This window comes from Lottia gigantea (assembly GCF_000327385.1).
Source record: "Lottia gigantea unplaced genomic scaffold LOTGIsca_12, whole genome shotgun sequence".
Lineage (NCBI taxonomy): Eukaryota > Metazoa > Mollusca > Gastropoda > Lottiidae > Lottia > Lottia gigantea.
In genome coordinates, this window is record NW_008707225.1 from 1,410,472 (window position 1) to 1,431,797 (window position 21,326).

At 30.4% G+C, this 21,326-nt stretch overlaps 5 protein-coding genes across 5 annotated transcripts in view; 1 reads left to right on the forward strand and 4 right to left on the reverse strand.

Moving 5' to 3' along the window:
• The window catches only part of LOTGIDRAFT_156816 (hypothetical protein), a gene marked incomplete at both ends in the record, with an annotated part of 11,445 nt that extends 5,845 nt beyond the window's left edge, over window positions 1-5,600 (reverse strand). Inside the window, 11 exons of the mRNA XM_009048087.1 lie at window positions 564-709; window positions 1,078-1,101; window positions 1,372-1,395; window positions 2,940-2,963; window positions 3,110-3,206; window positions 3,495-3,569; window positions 3,776-3,881; window positions 4,109-4,235; window positions 4,493-4,560; window positions 4,853-4,928; window positions 5,162-5,600. Coding sequence (XP_009046335.1) covers window positions 564-709; window positions 1,078-1,101; window positions 1,372-1,395; window positions 2,940-2,963; window positions 3,110-3,206; window positions 3,495-3,569; window positions 3,776-3,881; window positions 4,109-4,235; window positions 4,493-4,560; window positions 4,853-4,928; window positions 5,162-5,600 — 1,206 coding nt within the window. The remainder of the gene's footprint in view (window positions 1-563; window positions 710-1,077; window positions 1,102-1,371; window positions 1,396-2,939; window positions 2,964-3,109; window positions 3,207-3,494; window positions 3,570-3,775; window positions 3,882-4,108; window positions 4,236-4,492; window positions 4,561-4,852; window positions 4,929-5,161) is intronic.
• A 7,447-nt stretch (window positions 5,601-13,047) lies between these two features.
• Window positions 13,048-14,260, reverse strand: LOTGIDRAFT_156818 (hypothetical protein; the record flags this gene model as incomplete). Its single annotated transcript, XM_009048088.1, has 4 exons — window positions 13,048-13,185; window positions 13,449-13,504; window positions 13,765-13,888; window positions 14,159-14,260. The coding sequence occupies 4 exons, from the start codon at window positions 14,258-14,260 to the stop codon at window positions 13,048-13,050; spliced, it is 420 nt and encodes a 139-aa protein (XP_009046336.1).
• Window positions 14,261-14,406: 146 nt separating this feature from the next.
• Window positions 14,407-14,803, reverse strand: LOTGIDRAFT_156819 (hypothetical protein; the record flags this gene model as incomplete). Its single annotated transcript, XM_009048089.1, has 1 exon — window positions 14,407-14,803. A coding segment is annotated over one exon (397 nt), but the record flags the coding sequence as incomplete, so codon positions are not given.
• A 425-nt stretch (window positions 14,804-15,228) lies between these two features.
• Window positions 15,229-16,893, forward strand: LOTGIDRAFT_185601 (hypothetical protein). Its single transcript, XM_009048090.1, has 3 exons — window positions 15,229-15,278; window positions 15,641-15,815; window positions 16,037-16,893. Exons 2-3 carry the CDS (start codon window positions 15,672-15,674, stop codon window positions 16,136-16,138), a joined length of 246 nt encoding a protein of 81 aa, XP_009046338.1. The 5' UTR covers window positions 15,229-15,278; window positions 15,641-15,671; the 3' UTR covers window positions 16,139-16,893.
• Window positions 16,894-17,292: 399 nt separating this feature from the next.
• The window catches only part of LOTGIDRAFT_230371 (hypothetical protein), a 7,174-nt gene continuing 3,140 nt past the window's right edge, over window positions 17,293-21,326 (reverse strand). The window contains exons 4-9 of the mRNA XM_009048091.1: window positions 20,962-21,041; window positions 19,395-19,491; window positions 18,977-19,066; window positions 18,495-18,559; window positions 18,266-18,311; window positions 17,293-17,490 (exon numbers count right to left, since the gene is read on the reverse strand). Coding sequence (XP_009046339.1) covers window positions 17,408-17,490; window positions 18,266-18,311; window positions 18,495-18,559; window positions 18,977-19,066; window positions 19,395-19,491; window positions 20,962-21,041 — 461 coding nt within the window. The 3' untranslated portion in view covers window positions 17,293-17,407. The remainder of the gene's footprint in view (window positions 17,491-18,265; window positions 18,312-18,494; window positions 18,560-18,976; window positions 19,067-19,394; window positions 19,492-20,961; window positions 21,042-21,326) is intronic.

Below are 21,326 nucleotides of genomic sequence, written 5' to 3' on the forward strand. Positions count from 1 at the left end.
TGTGACTCAGAACCTTTTTTCTACATTTAGAAATTAGAAATCAATGTCTTCTTCATAAGCTGTTTTAAAGAATATTCAACATGGTTAACTAATTGGCTAAATCTCTAGGTAATAATCATTTTGAATCATCTATACCCAATTACAGTTAAAAACTAAAGGAAGTTGACTGAACAAAGACAACTATCATTTTCCTAAAATTAATTCAAATTCATAGAACTTCATTCATACTGCTATAACCATTAATAATTGTATAGTGTTTCAGAACACAGAATTACAAACCTATTTCAAATGATTCTTTCTTTCTTCCATCAATTTCTTCATCATATTTCTCTAATATTGCCTTTGGTTTGAACTAAAAAAAAAATAGATTGAACTTAATAGTTTTTACAGATTACGTGTATTTTGAAATGATAGGTAGTCAACATAATGCTTTGTAAGAAGGAAATTAAAGTAATATACTGTTGACCTTCAGCTGAGAAGTTAAAAAAATCATACGGTACACAAGAAAGTGACCCTACAAAGAAAAGTTCATGGTTAAGAATTTCTTAAATCATATATCATACCATTCCATATTCATCATATTCTGGTTCATCATAAGGTTTATAATCTGGTTTCTTCTTTTTATTTTCTAGATTTCTATCTGTAGCTTCATCATCTAACATATTAACATTGATCAATTCATCATCTTCATCTTCTTTATCTAGTATACCTATAGATAAAAACATCAATCATTTTAATATACTAACACATCATCTAACATATTAACATTGATCAATTCATCACCCTCATCTTCTTTATCTAGTATACCTATAGATAAAAACATCAATCATTTTAATATACTAACACATCATCTAACATATTAACATTGATCAATTCATCACCCTCATCTTCTTTATCTAGTATACCTATAGATAAAAACATCAATCATTTTAATATACTAACACATCATCTAACATATTAACATTGATCAATTCATCACCCTCATCTTCTTTATCTAGTATACCTATAGATAAAAACATCAAACATTTTAATATACTAACACATCATCTAACATATTAACATTGATAAATTCATCACCTTCATCTTCTTTATCTAGTATACCTATAGATAAAAACATCAATCATTTTAATATACTAACACATCATCTAACATATTAACATTGATAAATTCATCACCCTCATCTTCTTTATCTAGTATACCTATAGATACAAACATCACACATTTTAATATACTAACACATCATCTAACATATTAACATTGATAAATTCATCACCCTCATCTTCTTTATCTAGTATACCTATAGATAAAAACATCAAACATTTTAATATACTAACACATCATCTAACATATTAACATTGATAAATTCATCACCTTCATCTTCTTTATCTAGTATACCTATAGATAAAAACATCAAACATTTTAATATACTAACACATCATCTAACATATTAACATTGATAAATTCATCACCCTCATCTTCTTTATCTAGTATACATATAGATACAAACATCAATCATTTTAATATACTAACACATCATCTAACATATTAACATTGATAAATTCATCATCTTCATCTTCTTTATCTAGTATACCTATAGATAAAAACATCAATCATTTTAATATACTAACACATCATCTAACATATTAACATTGATAAATTCATCACCCTCATCTTCTTTATCTAGTATACATATAGATAAGAACATCAAACATTTTAATATACTAACACATCATCTAACATATTAACATTGATAAATTCATCACCCTCATCTTCTTTATCTAGTATACCTATAGATAAAAACATCAATCATTTTAATATACTAACACATCATCTAACATATTAACATTGATAAATTCATCACCTTCATCTTCTTTATCTAGTATACATATAGATAAAAACATCAATCATTTTAATATACTAACACATCATCTAACATATTAACATTGATAAATTCATCACCCTCATCTTCTTTATCTAGTATACCTATAGATAAAAACATCAATCATTTTAATATACTAACACATCATCTAACATATTAACATTGATAAATTCATCACCCTCATCTTCTTTATCTAGTATACCTATAGATACAAACATCAAACATTTTAATATACTAACACATCATCTAACATATTAACATTGATAAATTCATCATCTTCATCTTCTTTATCTAGTATACCTATAGATACAAACATCAAACATTTTAATATACTAACACATCATCTAACATATTAACATTGATAAATTCATCATCTTCATCTTCTTTATCTAGTATACCTATAGATACAAACATCAAACATTTTAATATACTAACACATCATCCAACATATTAACATTGATAAATTCATCATCTTCATCTTCTTTATCTAGTATACCTATAGATAAAAACATCAAACATTTTAATATACTAACACATCATCTAACATATTAACATTGATAAATTCATCACCCTCATCTTCTTTATCTAGTATACCTATAGATAAAAACATCAAACATTTTAATATACTAACACATCATCTAACATATTAACATTGATAAATTCATCACCCTCATCTTCTTTATCTAGTATACCTATAGATACAAACATCAAACATTTTAATATACTAACACATCATCTAACATATTAACATTGATCAATTCATCATCTTCATCTTCTTTATCTAGTATACCTATAGATAAAAACATCAAACATTTTAATATACTAACACATCATCTAACATATTAACATTGATAAATTCATCATCTTCATCTTCTTTATCTAGTATACCTATAGATAAAAACATCAAACATTTTAATATACTAACACATCATCTAACATATTAACATTGATAAATTCATCATCTTCATCTTCTTTATCTAGTATACATATAGATACAAACATCAATCATTTTAATATACTAACACATCATCTAACATATTAACATTGATAAATTCATCACCTTCATCTTTTTTATCTAGTATACCTATAGATACAAACATCAATCATTTTAATATACTAACACATCATCTAATATATTAACATTGATAAATTCATCATTTTAATAGCCAATGAGAGTTTACTAAGAGATGTCAAAACAAATACATTGAATTTTATTAAAATATGACTAACCTTTATCTTTGAGTGTTAATATGACAGATTTTCCTTCTTTAAATCTACTGGCATCATGTTGTACTTTGAGTCCTTTTAAATCTTTAGCTGAATATCGCTGAAACATGTTCATTTTCAAATGTAATAAAGACCTTTTTGAACCTGTTGAAGTGAGATATATCTTTCAATCCAATCCTATATTTCAATCCATCCAAGTAATTCAGTTTATGAAAAGTTATTAAAAGGTTTCTGATTAACAGTAACTCAGTGTAATGTGTGAGGATTAAGACAATCACAGAATCCATGTATATGAATATGTATGCTGAGATGAGCATATTCAAGTATCTTATACTCTTACATTATTTGTAGAATTGATGATGATCTTAACAAAGGAGTATCAATATACCTGTTTTGGTTTAAATTCTTCTTCCACAAGATTTCCTATACCAAATTCTTCATCCATTTCCTCTAATAATTTAGCCTGAATAGAGGAAACAATATTACAGAGTAAATTTGACAAGCATGGTTTGCCTTAATTGTTATCAATATCATTAATACAACTAGAAAAGTCACTACAGGACAGAGTTTTCAGAGCAAGTGTTTTTTTAAGCCCACGTGATGCTCAGGAGAAGGCTTAGAGAAATGAGTGTGATATGGTATATAAAATTTGATATTATTCATACTTACTCTCTTAGCAGCCAAATCTTTTTCTTTTTGTACTTGACGACTTTTTTTAACCCACCCAAGTACACCATCATCATCTGAATCACTTTCACCAAGAGTCTTCACCTTCCTGTAAACAAAATCAACAATTCTGACAGAATAATACAAACTATCCTACTTGTAGTGTTAAAATCCAATTAAATGGATGTCAAAATTTTATTATTCAGCATATGATTACATAGCTGAAAACTGTAGAGTTATTCTTATTGCGCATAGTTTGCTATCACATTTGAACACTTATCAATCACTATAAAAACTATAAAAAGACTTATTGAGGCTGTTTTATTTTGTACATACCCAAGTTTCTGATTAATCAATCTTTTTTCTCTCATAACTGCCATTTTTTCTCGTAATGATTCTGTTTTCTTCTGTTCTGACCAATTAACAGCTGGGGCATGCACATCTTCATTATCTTTACTGCCACCTAAAGACAACACATAAATTTTTAATAATTCATCTTACTGTTTTGTTACTATCAAAGTAAAAAACCCTGATCCATATTCACTCGCTCCCACAGATGATATTGATCACGGTCAGAAAAAAATACACCACAGCAACACTCAAGAAGAACCCAAAACCAAACAAATATGGGCAAGATTCTACTAACTCTAACTAACTGTGCTACAATACCTTTTTCTCTTATAAAATAATAAAATCCCTAAAATTCTAATAACAAAGTACCTTCTTTTCCACCTGACTTGCTATCACCAACATCTAATGGCTTTAAACCTAATTTGGCTCTTAACCGACTGAAAAATAAAATATTCATGTTCAATCAACTGAACTGCCATGCCAATTTACCATGGACTTGTTTTCGAGAAATCTTACAATTCTCTGACTTGTTATGGCAAATGATGAGCTAATCAGAGGCCTTACACCTATAATTTTCTACAATCATTATAGGCAATCATATATTTAACAAGATTGACAAGCTAAAAGATATCAAAGAATCTTTTTAGTCAAAAGATGTAAGATAGCAATAATGTGGCTTAAAGCATTCATGATTTCTTATTCTTCTTAGCATCATTAATAAACACCTACTTTGTTTCATCTATACTCAAAGATTCTACAGCTCCTCCCTCCCTCGTACCAACACTAGGCCCAGCACCATCATTATCTTAAATAATTTATATTTATTTAACAAAATATAAACATCATACTGACACAATATAAATGAAAACAAATCATGTAAATATTTGAAACATTCGACAATGGTAATATGATTTAATAATTCTTGTTATTTTGAAGTCTTTAGTAATGATTACTGCCTTGAAAGAAAAAGTAATACCACATATTTTTTTAATTTAATCAATATTTAGATTTTTAAATTAATTCTTCACATATACTTACAATTAGACTCTCTTTGAGCTTCTCGTGGAGGGTCTCTGTAATCAAGATCTCTGGAGTATTCTCTGTGTGAATCTTCTCTGTATGAATTATTTCTAGGGTATTCTCTGTAAACTTCTCTACCTGATTCAGGCCTGTCTCTGTACCCCATATCTCTATGTTCTCTGTAACTGGAATCTTTATCAGAGTCCCTATGTACATCTCTGGGATGTTCTCTTAGTACAACATTTCTTGGTGGTTCCTCAAATAAAACTTCTGGTTCATCAGCATTAGTTGTTCCAATATATTCAATATCATTGTCATCATCTCCTTCACGTCTGCTTCTTTTCTCACGCCGTCTGTGTCTATCAGAACGATCTCTATCTCTAGACCGAGATCTGTCGCGTTTGTGTTTTCTTTTATGCTCTCTATCCTTGTCCTTATGTTTCTTAGTAGTTCCCATTATAATATATCTTTAACTTTCTTTCAACTTACTTTTCTGAAAAATAATCTTTTCAATTCAATTTCAAAAACTTTGTTTAAGCATGATCATTTCTTCCCACCTTAGCCTAACATAGCAATCATTTTTTGTATGAATTGAAATATAAATCTTCAAATATTGCTTAGAATGTCTTTGGGTTGATGAAAATGCTAACCATTGAAAACAAAATTATTTGAAACTCTGATTTTACAGAGGGAGATTTTCAGTTCAAAATGTCATTTTCACGTGAAATTTCTTGGAGGGAAGTGTGTTCATTTCAAATGCAAAATTTTCAAAACTTATATATTCATGGACCCAAAGGCATTCTAAGACAATCAGTATGCACTTGAAAATCATATTTTGAATATTTGTGACATGAGAGAAAAAATTCAATTTAGAACTCAATTTGGCCGGAGAGTAAATAGTTATAATGTACATCACATGTCACTCCATCCAATAATTATTGCATTTATTTGGAATTTTAATGATTTCAGCCAGTTCCCCTTTATACATTGAGAAAAGGTTGATTTAAATGAACCGATATGACTAAATAAAAAATAAAGGTACTCGTTAAATATCCTTTCTCATAAGAAGAGAAAATAATCGCACTATTTTCGTTATGGATTGTAAACTTCCGGTAGGTTCGCATACATAGAGCTTGTCGAGTTTCAACCAATGAAATACCACTTACTGTAGTGTTGGTGTCTCAAAAAACAAACTCCAAACATGAATGGCTGCGTTTTATAAAATACCCTTTATTTTGTTATTATCATTTGTCCATTTGTCTGTAGCACTGATTTTCAACTATACTTAAACTGTGAAAATGTTTTGTTGTCCATTTTCGAAAAATAAAAGTCAATAGAGGGCCTAATTTTTTCAAGTCAATGTTTCTAAAAATACCGACATAGATCTAGGTAAACATAGAACTGTTTTATAGGGGTTTGTAAAACCAGACACCTAAAAACGAAACGTGCTAACCAACCGGAAGTTTATAAATTTCACACGATCAGAACCTAGAAAGAAACTGATCAGTAAACATCGACTGTGGTTCCTTAGTCTCATGAAAGTAATTAAACTAGCTCATTACACTTTAAGTGAAAATAATTGATCAGGTTTTCAGATCGCCACCGTCACAGTTGACATCACTTGTCTTGTTCGTTATTGTACATACTGATAAATAAGTGGCTAATAACATGCAGTGTACATATAGATATAATATACAGTGGTGTAACCTATTTTCGTGGATATAAGGATTCAACACCAAATTTAGTCAAGGTTAAAATAACGAAAATTTTTTTTATGTTTTAGATGTTTCCTCAGATATTCTACAAAATAATTAAAATTGGTTTATTTCGATTTTCTTTATGAATCCTTCACTTTGACCCATATTTCATGAGCAACCAACTCGGCAACGGCAGCAGAATGCGTCACCTACTTTCGTGTACAATGTTTGATCTATAAATAAGTCTAGAAAAACACATTGTATCGATACCGGATGGTATAAGTAACTTCTCTTAGGGTTTATCTTTAATATCAATTCATTATAACTAGTGACAATTCCTTCAAAGAACCACGATTTAAAAAAAAGATAGTGACTGACAAAATAAGATACGTAGCGTGATTTATTGCTAACAGTCACTGAAACAACATAAGAATATGGTCCTCTTTGTGTTCCATAGAAATTTTCTGCTGACACGGAATCTGCTAGTTGATCACGTGACTTCATTCAATGAAATATATTCTAGCAGACGACACTTGGAATTCCGATTACCGCTTGGGATTATAAGGAAATTCGGCCGATAAAAAATGGTGACGTTTGGTAATAACTGAAATCCGTCATTTTGTATTTGTCAAAGTAAACATTAATACATTTTACCTTGCTTGAAACTACTGGATTCATTCTACTAGCTGACATTGTAGAGAAAACCCATGTTTATTAAAACAAACTAATGCGGAGGTCGCGCAAGGTCGCTCATGTAAATTATTAATCCTTTCCGGAAATCCACGAATAATAGGTTTCCACGAAATTAGGTTACTCGACTGTACCTCAATAAATTCCGACTGCCCCTTTTTAGGAATTTTCCCTCTTGAAATGAACATTAAACTAAGCCAATAAGAGTACTTATCTATTCTTAGTGGACTTTTCTGTATAATTTGAATTGATGTCCATGAAACTAGACTAGATTATCACTATGTAAAACTAATTGAAACAAATTAAATTAGGTTATTAGGCCTCTTGGGGAAAATATGGTATGATATGAAGGATTGCACCCCTATTTCTATTTGCAGTTGATATGGATTTCACAGAGTCATATAATGATACTTGTTCATCAGTAGGTGTAGCTGCTAGGATTGGTGATTTAATTGGCCTGCAAGAACTTGTATGGCATGGTAAGATATATTGTGAAGACCAACATGTCTGTTTTGAAGAGCTATTGTATAAAATGGGAATTTGCTAATAAATAGTTTGTTCCAAATGATTTTTTTTTAATCTCACTAGTCACAATCTCCTTTGGAAATTAATTGGTTATAATACTTTCTTGTCAGATTTTATTTTGAAATAGCACATCTTAAATTATTATTTATATTATTTTTTTTTGAATTCATATGGGATTGGTTCTCTTCTATAATGTATATTACATATATATTATATTATTTGTAACAGGTAGAGCTGTAGATGTTAAAGATAATAGAGGTTGGACTCCAATTCATGAAGCAGCTTTCAGTGGAAACTCCGGATGTTTGGATTTCTTGTTAAGACAAGGTTTGTTTAGGAATATCTAGTTCTTAATGTGTGACTTGAAAATCTCCATGCAAGTATTTTGATACATCCTGCATGGAGCCTCCACCAAAGTTTGGAATAGTTGTTGTGTACATGTGTTCCTAAAAAGCTCTGGTTATAAGCTTTCTGCTTAAGAGATGGCTTTGTTCAAATTATTAAGTGAACTGAATTATTTTTTGTATTTTTAGAGGCTGTTTGTGTAGATTGTCAAACATATGAAGGTGAAACTGCTCTGTTGCTGGCAGCAAGACAAGGTCACAAAGTCTGCATACATACGTTACTTTGTGATAATGCAGATGTCAATTTGTCCAATAATGAAGGATTTACACCATTGTGGGAAGGTATGTACTTGATTAAGAGTTATTGCTTATGGTTAAATTTTATGAGTGTGCTGTTAATTTATATAAATCAAAATTATTTACCTCAAGGAGGCATGAGAATCACATTAAAGAAGTATTTTATTTTAATAGCAATGTTACTTTAATATACAAATATATTGACAGTTAAAGACAGATAATATTTTACTTGGTTTCTCTTTAGTTTAGAATCTAACCTACTATTTATCCCATCAGCATTGTGTAAATTTTCTATGTCTTGATTTATTGTTAAGAACTCCACTATCATGTTATATTTTGAATGACAGCTTTTATTGGGTTCTTTGAAAGTTTAGTGGTGACAAGGTGGGCAGAGTGTGCAAAGCTAAATATGATTTAACTATCACATATTGTGTTTTTTTCAGCTGTTAATATTGGTAGAATGGATTGTGTCAAGTTGTTGCTTAAAGATCATGCTAATATAGACTGTGTAGTATATACAGGATATAGACCCATACATGTAGCCTGTGAGAAAGGATTTCCTCACATATTACATACATTACTTCAACACGAAGCCAGAGTGGATGTTTTTACAGAAAACCATTTATCACCATTATTTTTAGCAGCCCATGCTGGTCATTTAGATTGTATGAAGTTAATTTTGACTGAAATCAATGATAGTGGTATGTGCTTTTTATACTTTTTCTTTTAAAGCCATCAAACATGTCATGCTTTAAGCATGTACTAAAGCCCTAAAATTTTATGACATATGATACAAAATAAAGGCTAAAAATATAAACTATGGTTGTAGGATTATTTTTGTGGCATTTTGAAAATGGAAGGTACTTACTACTTAGTGGTGCTTACTATAATTCCACCAAAGATTTCATGTGTGGTTCCTTGAATTTGTCATTTTTCCACAAGAAAATAATGTTCAATTTGATCTTTATGATTGAATACCCACAATTTTGGCAAGAGATTCCTGGTTGCCTACTGCAATGAGAATTATTTATGTATTGTGTTGACAGATATAGAGTTGATAAATGTCCCAGCCTATGATAATGCTACATCATTATTAATAGCAGCACAAGAAGGTCATGTAGAATGTGTTAAATTATTGTTAGCTTGTGGAGCTGATGCCAATATAGCAGTTAGTGATAATGGTGCAACCCCATTACAATATGCTATTTACAAAGGCCATTACAAGTAGGTTTTTGCTTCATTTATTTATACACATTCCTGAGTAATTGGGATTACTTAAAATTTCAGAAAAGATTTGGTATGACCATCCAATTTAGTTCAAGAATTGTCGTTTTTACACTCTTTTGCAAAATAAATTGGAAAACCAATGTGAAAGTTGTCTGACCATATATATCTGATTGCAGATGAACCAGGCGTCAGATTTTGATTCTTGGGGTATTCTTGTTAAAAAGAAAAGCTTTTCAAGCTCTACCGAGAATAAAATGATTATATCGGATTACAATTATTATTTTAGATGTGTAGAAGCATTATTACCAGTAACCAATATCACACCATTACAAGATAAACCAAGTGACTTGCATCCCTTGATTAAAGCCTTGCATTTACCAGATGCAAGAATATTACAACTGTTGGTTTTAAATGGATTTGATGCTCATATTTCTTTACCTTTACATAATGATCAGTGTGAAATGAGTCGTTTAACCTCAATATTCTCTCCATTAACACATGGTTCTATATTATGTCATTTACAATCAGACTGCCCTTTAATTGGTGTTAAAATGTTATTGAATTCAGGACTTAATCCAAACAGCAGACATGCCAAGGAAATGCCTCCATTGATGTGTGCCTTATGGAATGGAAATTGTGCCTTAGTGAACTTATTAGTGCAATCTGGTGCCAATCCAAATATATATCTAAGAAGCAATGAAGGCAATCTTGCCTTGATTTTAGCATTAAGGGCAGGACTTCAAGGTGACACTAATGAAGAAAATGTAAAAGAAAGAAGCATGTTCCTGTGGACATTATTAATGGCTGGTGGTGAAGCTGAATCATTATTTAATATCAAATCTGATAGTAATGTCAGATTAATGCATGATAATTTATTGTTTCAACTATTACGACAGTCACCCTATTCTTGTGTATTGTTTATGGTATCATTATTATTATGTTTATGTCATAATGTACACGTTGATAGAGCTATACAAGACATCTTTACGCCAGATGATTTGAAAAATATTCAATGTCTTGAAGGTATTTTATATTCTATAAATCATTTTTAATGCTTCAAGCCTTAGATAGAGAAGAGAATATCAATTTGACTATGTAGTATGTACTATATTACTATTAATTACATCCTGAAGAATTTATACAATTATGGAAATTCTGACTTTCCTGTATATAATTTGAATATTCTTGATGCATATTACAAGTACACAGCAACGAAACAAATGTTATATGATTCAAGTTCTGTTTTAATATTTCTATATTGCTCTAAATTGATCTATTGTGCACCAATTTAACAGTGAAAATATTTTATTATTGTAAATTATTTCTTGGATTAATTTTACATTTCTTTTCATTTTTGTAGAATCAACACATCGATTGAGTCATTTAGTGCGAAGGAAAATAGTCAAAGACTTAGGAAGTCATGGTAAATACACAGAAACTAGTATCAACTCATTATTATTACCAAGAACAGTACAAGATTATTTATTATTCAAAGAGTATGGTAACCTTGGAGATTATATTCTACAGCTGAATCAAACATGGCTTTCATTGCAGATGTGAAGATTTAGTACCCTAATTTTGCCTTAACAGCTGTAAGAATTATATATAAGCTACTTATAACTCATTTCAGGTTTTATATTCCTATGTTGGGTCTCCTAATTACAATTAGAATTGTACCTTCTGCTCTAATTTGCATGAATCCTATTTGGTTTGCTACATTGTTGAGAGAAAAATATCAAGAGCTTTATGGCTTTGATACTAATCATTATCGAAAGTCAGGTTTGCCATTTTCTGAGTTCGATTTCGTAAATAGTTTTCAGAAATACTAGAAATGCACGTAATCAATTGAAATTCCTTCAAAAATACCTCTAAAGAAGAATTTTACATTCTTTTCTAGTGTCTTTTCCATAAATATGGCAGAGTATGAAGAAAAGACGAGTCGTCATTTTAACTTTCAAGCAAGGATAATTCTGGACACACATACTATTCCTAACTAAATGTGTAGAATATGTACCATTGGTACACACCTTCAGAGATGCACACACTGTATTTCCTATTATAGACATACAATATTCAGACTGAGCAGAAACTAGTGAAGATACAAATAGAAAGTGAATTATACTATGTGATATACATACAGTTCTAGTACATCTGGAGACTTTTCATATTATATTAAAGACCAAAATAACCCCCAAAATTCCAATTGTTGTCCTTAAATGACCAAATTATGGTTTGCACTTCATTCATCATTTTTACTTGAAGGGATACTGAAACCCAAAATCAACAGGAAGTCTCTAGTGACCTATCTAGTTATATAATAGTATGTTGTATATTACTCAAAGCCTCACTAAAGGTGTGACATATTCTATATATATTTTTTCTTGTTATCTTGTTTTGCTTTACTGTGTTGATCATTAAATTGTTGAATTTTATTATGATGTTGACGAATTTTTCCCAGCGAGCATTTTTAAAGGATTTGTCTGAATGCTCAGAGTGGAGGTCATTTAAACTTTCCACATGTTATTCTTTTCATATTTTGACATTTTATCAACCCATTATAAGAATCCTGCACCCTGTTAGTTTTTTTCCCCAATTGGCGTATCAAAACGATCTTCAGAATCAAGATTACAAATCCAACATTTATAATAGAATTTGCAAATAGCGATTCAAAATTATGAACTTTTAGCAGTAAATCTCATGAATATTGCACATTGATAGAAATTCAGTAACAGCCTCTCCATTATCTTTACAATGTCAAGCTTTTACAAACTTTCGAATCATAATGTCATTATCCTATATATTAAAACCCTGCTCTACATGTAAGCTGTAATGATCACAGGATGACACAGGTAATTTTCAATTTGATAGAACAAGAGACAATAAAGTTTATCAAACTGTACTTAATATCTTCAAAAATGTTTAAAAACTAAACTTGGACAGAAATTCATATGAAGGATGGGAGGAAAACATATTTAAAGCCAGTAAATTTAAACTGTTAAACCATTTTAGTAGAAATTTTAGTCTTATTTTATTATAATGTTCACATAAAATTCACAAATAAATTATAAAACCTTCCAATTGAACAGTTGATCAAAATATATGTTGGAAGTTCAATTCATTAAAACTATCTAAGCCACAACTTTAATCGCAAAGCATCAACTCCATTCAAATAATACCTAAATAGGCGTTTATCACGCACAAAGCCTAGGTTTTCATATAGTTTCAATGCTGCCTTATTCGTAATCTCAGTTTCCAAAACAACCTGAAATAATAGAAAGAAAAGGATTTATGAAACTTTCTATATGTGATCAGACCGAAATGTTGGATGAAAATTCTGTTTCATCAAAGCATTTTAAATAGCATACTAAATTTCAAACTTCTCTTATCAATACAAATATGCATAATAATGCTCAAAATAAAGGACATGCTCTTACTATCAGGAGCATCTTCAATAGCTTTATATTGTGAAGAAGGACATGGAGAAGAAACTTATAAAAAAAAAAATGGACAATCATTTGCATTTACCTCATCACAGTCATCAGAAATCATAGCTCGAATTGCTTTTGTCACTAGATTTGAACCTACAACGAGACAATATGAATACATCACTGCTATATAAAAACATTTCAAAGATACATCTGCAGTCTAGTTAATAAAGATCTCAATCAGACCTGGATTTTACATCATTAAATAAGGACTAGTGGCCAAACTCTCATAAAGTGTGCATATTGAAGAAAATTTTGCAAATATAGCAATTAAAATATAAAGTAAATCTGCTACATAAACAAATTATGTCAGCCTTAAAACATAAGGAGAAACAAGAATTACATTACAATCATACCTATACGCCTTCTTCTATAATCAGAATCAATTGCCAGCATAGCAATATATCCTCTACGAACCAACTTTTTATGTAAATCTAATTTACAAACTATGGCTCCAACACATTTTTCTTTGTCTTTTGCCTGCAATTAAAAAAAAAAAACAAAATAAATGATTCATGTTCAGAAAACAATTATCATTTTTTTTAAGTCACAGTGTGTTAACCAATCCCAAAGTGATCTTAATGTTTTAATCGCCTATAATTTTCTCAAATAGAAGTTTTAATGACTGTCGAATTATTTCTATCCGTGGATTAGGAATATTGAACTGCCAATGATGTCAGTTTCTAGAAATGACTATCATCTCCACAAAAACAGGATATTTTCCATGCATATTTCAACATAAGCTCTTACCAAAAAGCACAGTTTAGGCCAATTGTGTATAAAATATCTATATGTATAAATTGAATATGGTTCAGACAAGTCTTTGGTTATAAGTCTCATTATATCTGGCATTTGAAGTTCAGATTCATATACTACATAGTTTATACCGTCCACATGTGTTAAAGGGGACTGACGGCTCTCAAATTCTGTCTCTGATAATTCATGATCTAGGTTTACTGCTGCTAAACCTTCTGATAGGATTGTCACTTCAGTTTCACCTGAACCACATTCACAATCATGACAACTACTTCCATGTCCAGAATCTGCACTTTCAGTGGTTTGATCCGAATGATCACAATCTTCATGTGACTGAGGCTTTAACTCTGGAACTGAAACAAGACCATTTACTCGTTCGTGTCTCAATTCATTGGGCACACCTGTTACAGGATTACTTTTTATATTTGTACACATTTTAACACAATCGGACTTTACACATTCCAATTCAGATAATATATCTTCATCAAGATTTGTTTGAAGTAGTGTTTCCATTTTTTGAGGTTTAACATTTTGGATTTCACTTATGTCTTTCTGGCACTTGCCACTCTTGCTTTCAATTCCATCATCCAATACTGAATTTGGATCTAATACTGAGGGCTTTTCACAGGGATTTTCCATCTCAATATAGACAAATATATCTGTTCAAAATAATGCCTACAAGGAGTTCATTCTATCGATAATATAATTTCATTTTAGTTATTTATCATAAGGAAGGAGCAAGTAAAAATTATATTGTTTCAAATAGATAAAATACAGCTTTTGTAGACAACTAACTGCGCATGTTCATATAAAAGGATATCCGTTTTCGAAGGATTGACTAAACTCCGCAATGTCAAAAAGATACAAGAGAGAAACATACAGTGCACCAGTATCAATGTGTTTGCAATATACAACAGAGAAATGCTAAAATTAATAATCACCATCATCAATTAAGCAAAAAAGCTGCAAATTGCATGTGTTAGAGTTTTCACCACAAAATGTCTATTCGTTTTCTTAATGGAATATTCTATTAAGATTCCCTTAAATGTACACGGACAAATTACAAAACAAGGAATGAATGAAGGAATGAAATGAAATCCATGGACAAGACAAGGTTAACACAACTTTATTCTGTAAATTGTGAACTTAATCACATAAACTGTGTGACTTTTTAAAGGCAAAGCTCAGATAGACTACAACAGTACAATACATTTCATTTCAAAAATACTGTTTTTGAGGAGTGATATGAATGTATTCTTACGTCCTCATTTTCTGCACTTATCAGTGATTGGGCAATAGGCTTACCATGCAGTGTGCAATTTGAATGAGGGAACCCTACTCTGTTTAGAGCTATAGGCTAGACCATCAGGTTAGCGAGCAATATTCCAATTAGTCCAGCCAGATCAGATATTAATGTTAATGGCTCTCCAACTTACTCCAAGGTTTTGTTGATGAAATATTGATTGTTTAATTCAGGTAAATTATAAAGGATCAGAGGAAAAGAGAAATGGCTTACCCAAACAAAGAAGAAAGAGAGATCTGTTATAAAGCTCGAGATGATTTTTGGAAGTGTGTAGAGGACAATGATGGCGACAAATCTAAGTGTAAAAAGTTACGCTCAATCTATGAATCTAAGTGCAGTAAATCATGGGTAAAGGGATATTTTTTATGAAATTTTAGGTTCTTAACAGACATAATGTTATTTATTTTCATTTTCATAGTAGTATCAGGCCAAGATATTTTCATCCAATCAACATTGGCAAAATTTAAGTGCTTCACTTAATCATTATTCTTCTAGCATTCTAGTTATGATCTAGCCATTACAAGGAGTAAAATATTTTTTCCATTTACCTGATTTGCTCTGTATTCTAGGTGAAACACTTTGACAAAAGAGTAGAATTTCTGAATTATAAAAAACAAATGGCAGCTGGTTATGACCCTATAACACAGGAACCACTAAAACCAGAGACGTAGTATTAGAGGTCATACAAGTTGTATGGACATAATAACTTTGGTGATAAAAAAATACAATTGTAATTTCTGATGCTGTGTGGGAAGTGTGACTTTATAATTTGCTGCATTAAGTATTCCCAACTTTAGAGATCCAGTGAAGTTGTTTGGACTGTGGAGTCAATTCGATTTAATAAAAGCACCCCTTTAAAATAGGTGTAGAAAATTAAATAGTGAAATAGAATGATTTTGAGCCACAGTCTGCAGGAGTATTTCTTCTTATCCTGGTAGTGTTTATAGCTTGATATGATGATAATAGATCAATGAACTTTACATGTTATTGTGTTCATGGTAAACCTATTTGAACGAGTGAGTTATCTCTGAACTTTTTGCAATTTTCTTTAATAGATATCAATGTTCCATAACCATATAATTTGAAACTCTGAACGAGATATTATCAACAGAATGTAATTAAGAAGTAAACTGTTTTATACTAGGTAGTATGAATGAAACAAATAAAGTCATTTGTTTTTTAATTGCTATGAAGTCTAATTACAATTAGACCAAAATTCTATTCTGTTTTCTTTTAATTAACTTTTATTTTTTATATAGTCACTTCAACTGAGTTTCAATTAACCTTCTGACGCAACTTTATAACACCTAACCAAACAAATTTCTACCTACTCCAGCACTGGCCTTTCATGTTTTAAGTCGAAAGGTTAATTTGATGAATGTTGAAAAGGGCTGTCGTTAGACTCTAATAAAGTTAAAAGCTAATTAAAAAAAAGAACGAAAGTTCTGTCTGTTTAATTATTCTAAATGGCTTTTTATTGTTTTGTATAGTGGACGAGTTCTACGTGAGACCCTATGAAACATAAACACAGCTTTGTATCCTGGTAGTCGAAGAGGGCTGTTTTTTTTTGGACAAGATGATAAACACAGCATTGTAGCTATTACAGCATTGTACTAAACTTGTCATTTTCGAGTAGATGCACAATAAGTATAAAATTTTATTCAACAGAAGTACACAACAATATTTACCTACAATTGTCATTATGTTGTCGGATGGCAATTTTTTTCTACATACATACATGTATATGTTGCTGCATTTTCCAACACTTCATCAAGATCTGAACATTGACAATGTCTTGAAAATGACAATGAAATGGTAGATGAATAAACATGATCAATATTTAATGATATTAATTAGGACATATGTTGCTAGCTTGGGTGAATAGATTCACATGCAACTATTAACACTACTGGTGTTTAAAAAAAAACATACACAAAGTGTCATGAAATAATTTTGGAAGTAGTTTTATAATGGGCATGAATAACTAACTGGTAATTTACTTCATTCTGCATACATGTCAAATCTGTAAAATAAAATTGACTTATAAATCAAATAGTACTTTGTCCCATTTACCAACAGGCTGGTAAATACAACAGACCTATAATACTATGATGTTACAGGAGACAAGAATCATGACATGATAATGAGTAATGAAGTTTAAAAAAAATTAAAATAATGAAATCTTGATGATTTGCACTTTAGGGTACTGGAAATATATCTTCATTTTATCCATTTAATATCTAGCTCTCAGACTGAAATAACAAGAAAATCATTTCATGTAAATATTGATACAATTCAAATATGTTATGACTATTAAACAGAAAGTCTACAAATAGTACATTTCTATTTGGAAAAAGAAATCGAGTAAAAGTGGCAGTGTGTACCATTTACATTGCATGGTTAAAAGTTAAACACTCAAAACAATATAATATAATATGGTACTTAAGTTGTCTTAGAGTCCAACGTGTTTCAAGCGCACAAAGGCCCCTTCCTCAGGGACAGACACACAGATTGCATATCTTGAAATATTGAATTCATGGTCTAAAAACAGAGTTGAAATTGAACTGTTTCCACAAATAAGCAATAACTTTTTACAGTATGGTGAGAGGAGTTTTTTGAGTAGCACTGATCCTGAGTTCTGCTGCCATGACAAACCAAAGTTTATTGGCAATAATGACCCACTGTTGATTTAAGAAAATTTGATGTTCTGAGCAAGATATTCAAAACATAAAATGAGATGGTTTCTTTGTAGTACTGATTCAACAATTTGAGGATGAAAGATCAAAATCAACACTTACAATCAATCTTCCTCTTTTGATTTTGTTGTTTTTGTTGCTTTAAAGCCTAAAAACAATACAGAAAATTTGTATCAACCATAACTATCTATCTATATTTGTACATAAAAAAACAATCTTCAAATTGTCAAGATGAACCAAAGCAATTGTGGGCAGACAGACTCTGGGGGTCAAAACAATATACATCCACTGTGCACATTATGGTATGGGTATATCAAAATATAAAACAAACCTTTTTAATAGTTGTCCAGTCATCTATAATATCAGATTCACGTAACATATAAACTATATAAGGACGTGCAGTTGTTAAGGAAATAATTTTTATAAGTAGTTAGTCTTTATTTAACTTTCTACAATCACTGAAAAAACATTTTAGTTCTGTTTTGTGAAATAAAATTGAAAGGGAGGTTTAGGACGGATAAGATGATGCAGTTAGCAATTAAACTTCTCTTTTTTTATTTACAATATTGTTGAGGCATCTTTCACTTGCACAGCCTACAGCATAAGTGGTCTTAGTTTATTATTCATCCTAACAACTACAAGCTTTTTCTCTGAGTAAGATCTTCCAGCTTGCATCACTAACATTATATTATTTTGACCTTTATCAAGATTGAACTCTGGACCTTCCGGTTAGTGTGCAAGCGTCTGCATCAACAAGACAGAGAAGCCACCTTAGAAAGAGTTTAAATATCAAGTTTAAAATAAAAAGGATATCAGAAACAACAACTGGTTTACGTCGTCTGTCTCTATGAAAGGGGTCAGACTTCTTCTTTTTCTTCTGACTCTGAGATTCATGCCATAAATCTACAAAAAAAATCCAATTTCAGTGTAGTTAGCAGGCTTGGCTATTACCAAAACCTGAAATGGTTGCGTAAATTTCAACCAATTCAAGGACTGAAAGGTTTTATTCAGTATTATATCAATACTTAAGTAATCCTGGTAAGGCTAAGTCAATAGGGCCTTTCATTTCACATGATTGTGATCAAATTGAGCTCTGCCAATTAAAAATTGGTAACTACCGCTAGTAACAGCCAGTGCTTTCAAAAGTCAGCCTATATCCCCAAAACTAAAACATTTCTATAGTCATTTCTATAAAGAAATAGGATAAATATGGCACATAACTCTTTCTTACCAGAAGATATATCAATATTGTTTCTATCTTCTTCTAACCTTCTTATTTTATCTTCTAATTCTTGTTTCACTGTATCAGCTAAAATAGCTCTTTCACTCTGAAAAAACAAATAAATAGTGTTATTTAAAAATAAAATCTATAAATTCAATGGTATTGGAATATTTACTTACAATTACTTATACATATAATTATCAGAATTAGGTTACACATTACTTATATATATATATAGTTAAATCAGTTAGTTTTGCTGGAAAGAATAGGAGCTCCCGAAAATTTGAAGGTTTATGTTGACATTGTTGATAAGATTCATCCTTGGGTGATAACAAACACATACACCAAGTTTCATCAAAATCCGTCAAGAATTGCACCTTCTAGCGTGTTAACAAGCTAAAATTGAATGAGTTTTCAAGAACAAGGGCAAACTGTACTAAATATTTTTCTATTTTTTTGATTTTCAATAGGGTTTATCCTTGGGTGATGGCAAACACTCACACCAAGTTTCATCAAAATACGTTAAAAATTGCACCTTCTTGACAGTTGTGAGTATTTCAAGAACAAGGGCAATAACTCATACTAAACATTTTTCGATTTTTCTGTTTTTTAATAGCGTTCATCCTTTGGTGATTAAAATCAATCATACCACGCTTCGTCAAAATCAGTCAAGAATTGTGCCTTCTAGAATGTCTACGAGCAATTGTGGGCGGTCGGACGGACATGGGTGACGACAATATATGCCCCCGATTTCATATGGACATATAAAAATAGCCATTGAAAAACTGCAACTTGTCAATTCTGTCTCAATTATTGTAACTACTGTCAGTCAGTTGTAAAATTCTTAACCATAAAGTGAGCCACTTGATAAAAAATCTAGCCAATGCTGATTTGATGATAAAAGTGGGTAAGGTTCTAATACTTCTAATTACTGTGTACTACCTAGAATGACCAAAATTGAAATTTTTAAACTTGGCCAAAATAAGTCTTTAAAAACTTAGTTTAATTGATATATCATCTTATAAAGATATTCTATTCTTTAGTTTTAGCATCTGGAAAGTCCAACTGTTGAATATACACACTTGTTGACCAAATTTAAGACTTCAAATTGTACGCCCATTTTAAGAGGTAGTATTTCTTTAAGACAATGTCTTGATTAATTTGACATTGAAATATGATAGCCTATAGCATTCATTAATAAAGATATTTATAGAGTTTAGATTTGGTGCATAAAAATTATCTTCATTATTATCATTAATGAACAGTTTCCCTTTATATAATATATTTCATCCTAAAATAGATGAAGACACTAAATCAACTTAATAGCACTCTTATATCATAGTCTTATAAGATATTAATCATATTCTGTATGGATTCAAATAATATCTTTTTTTCTCTATTCAATTTAAGATGCAGCTTCACTTTGATCAAGATATTTTGACACACTGACAGTGACTGTTGGTAAATGCCCTTGCCCTAGAATTAGAAGGTATACCACAGAAAATAAACTGAAACAGATATCAAAAGCTGTATATAATAAACTTTGTTTCTAAGAATAGTGCAGATATAAACTTACTTTCATATTTTGATATGCTGCTATTTCTTCACTTTCAAAATTCACCTTAATGCACCAAATTTTATGCTCTCTGAATATAGCTAGAAATTATATAAAAGAGCTATTTACTTTCTATATACAAATGTCTGACATTAAGTCAGGTCTTATGAAGACAGACAGTTCAAGGCATTGTGCATTGAGGGAGATTTTGCCATGACAGGAAGTTTGTAACATGGCAATATAAATTTTTGAAAAAGCTAACTTGAATTTCTAAAACTTTCCAATATGCATATGCATTTTTTAAAATTAAACTAGGGTGAAAATTTAGCTCATCATCAAAATAAAATTTAATGTAAACACACTGTTGATTAATTGGAGACAAAGTG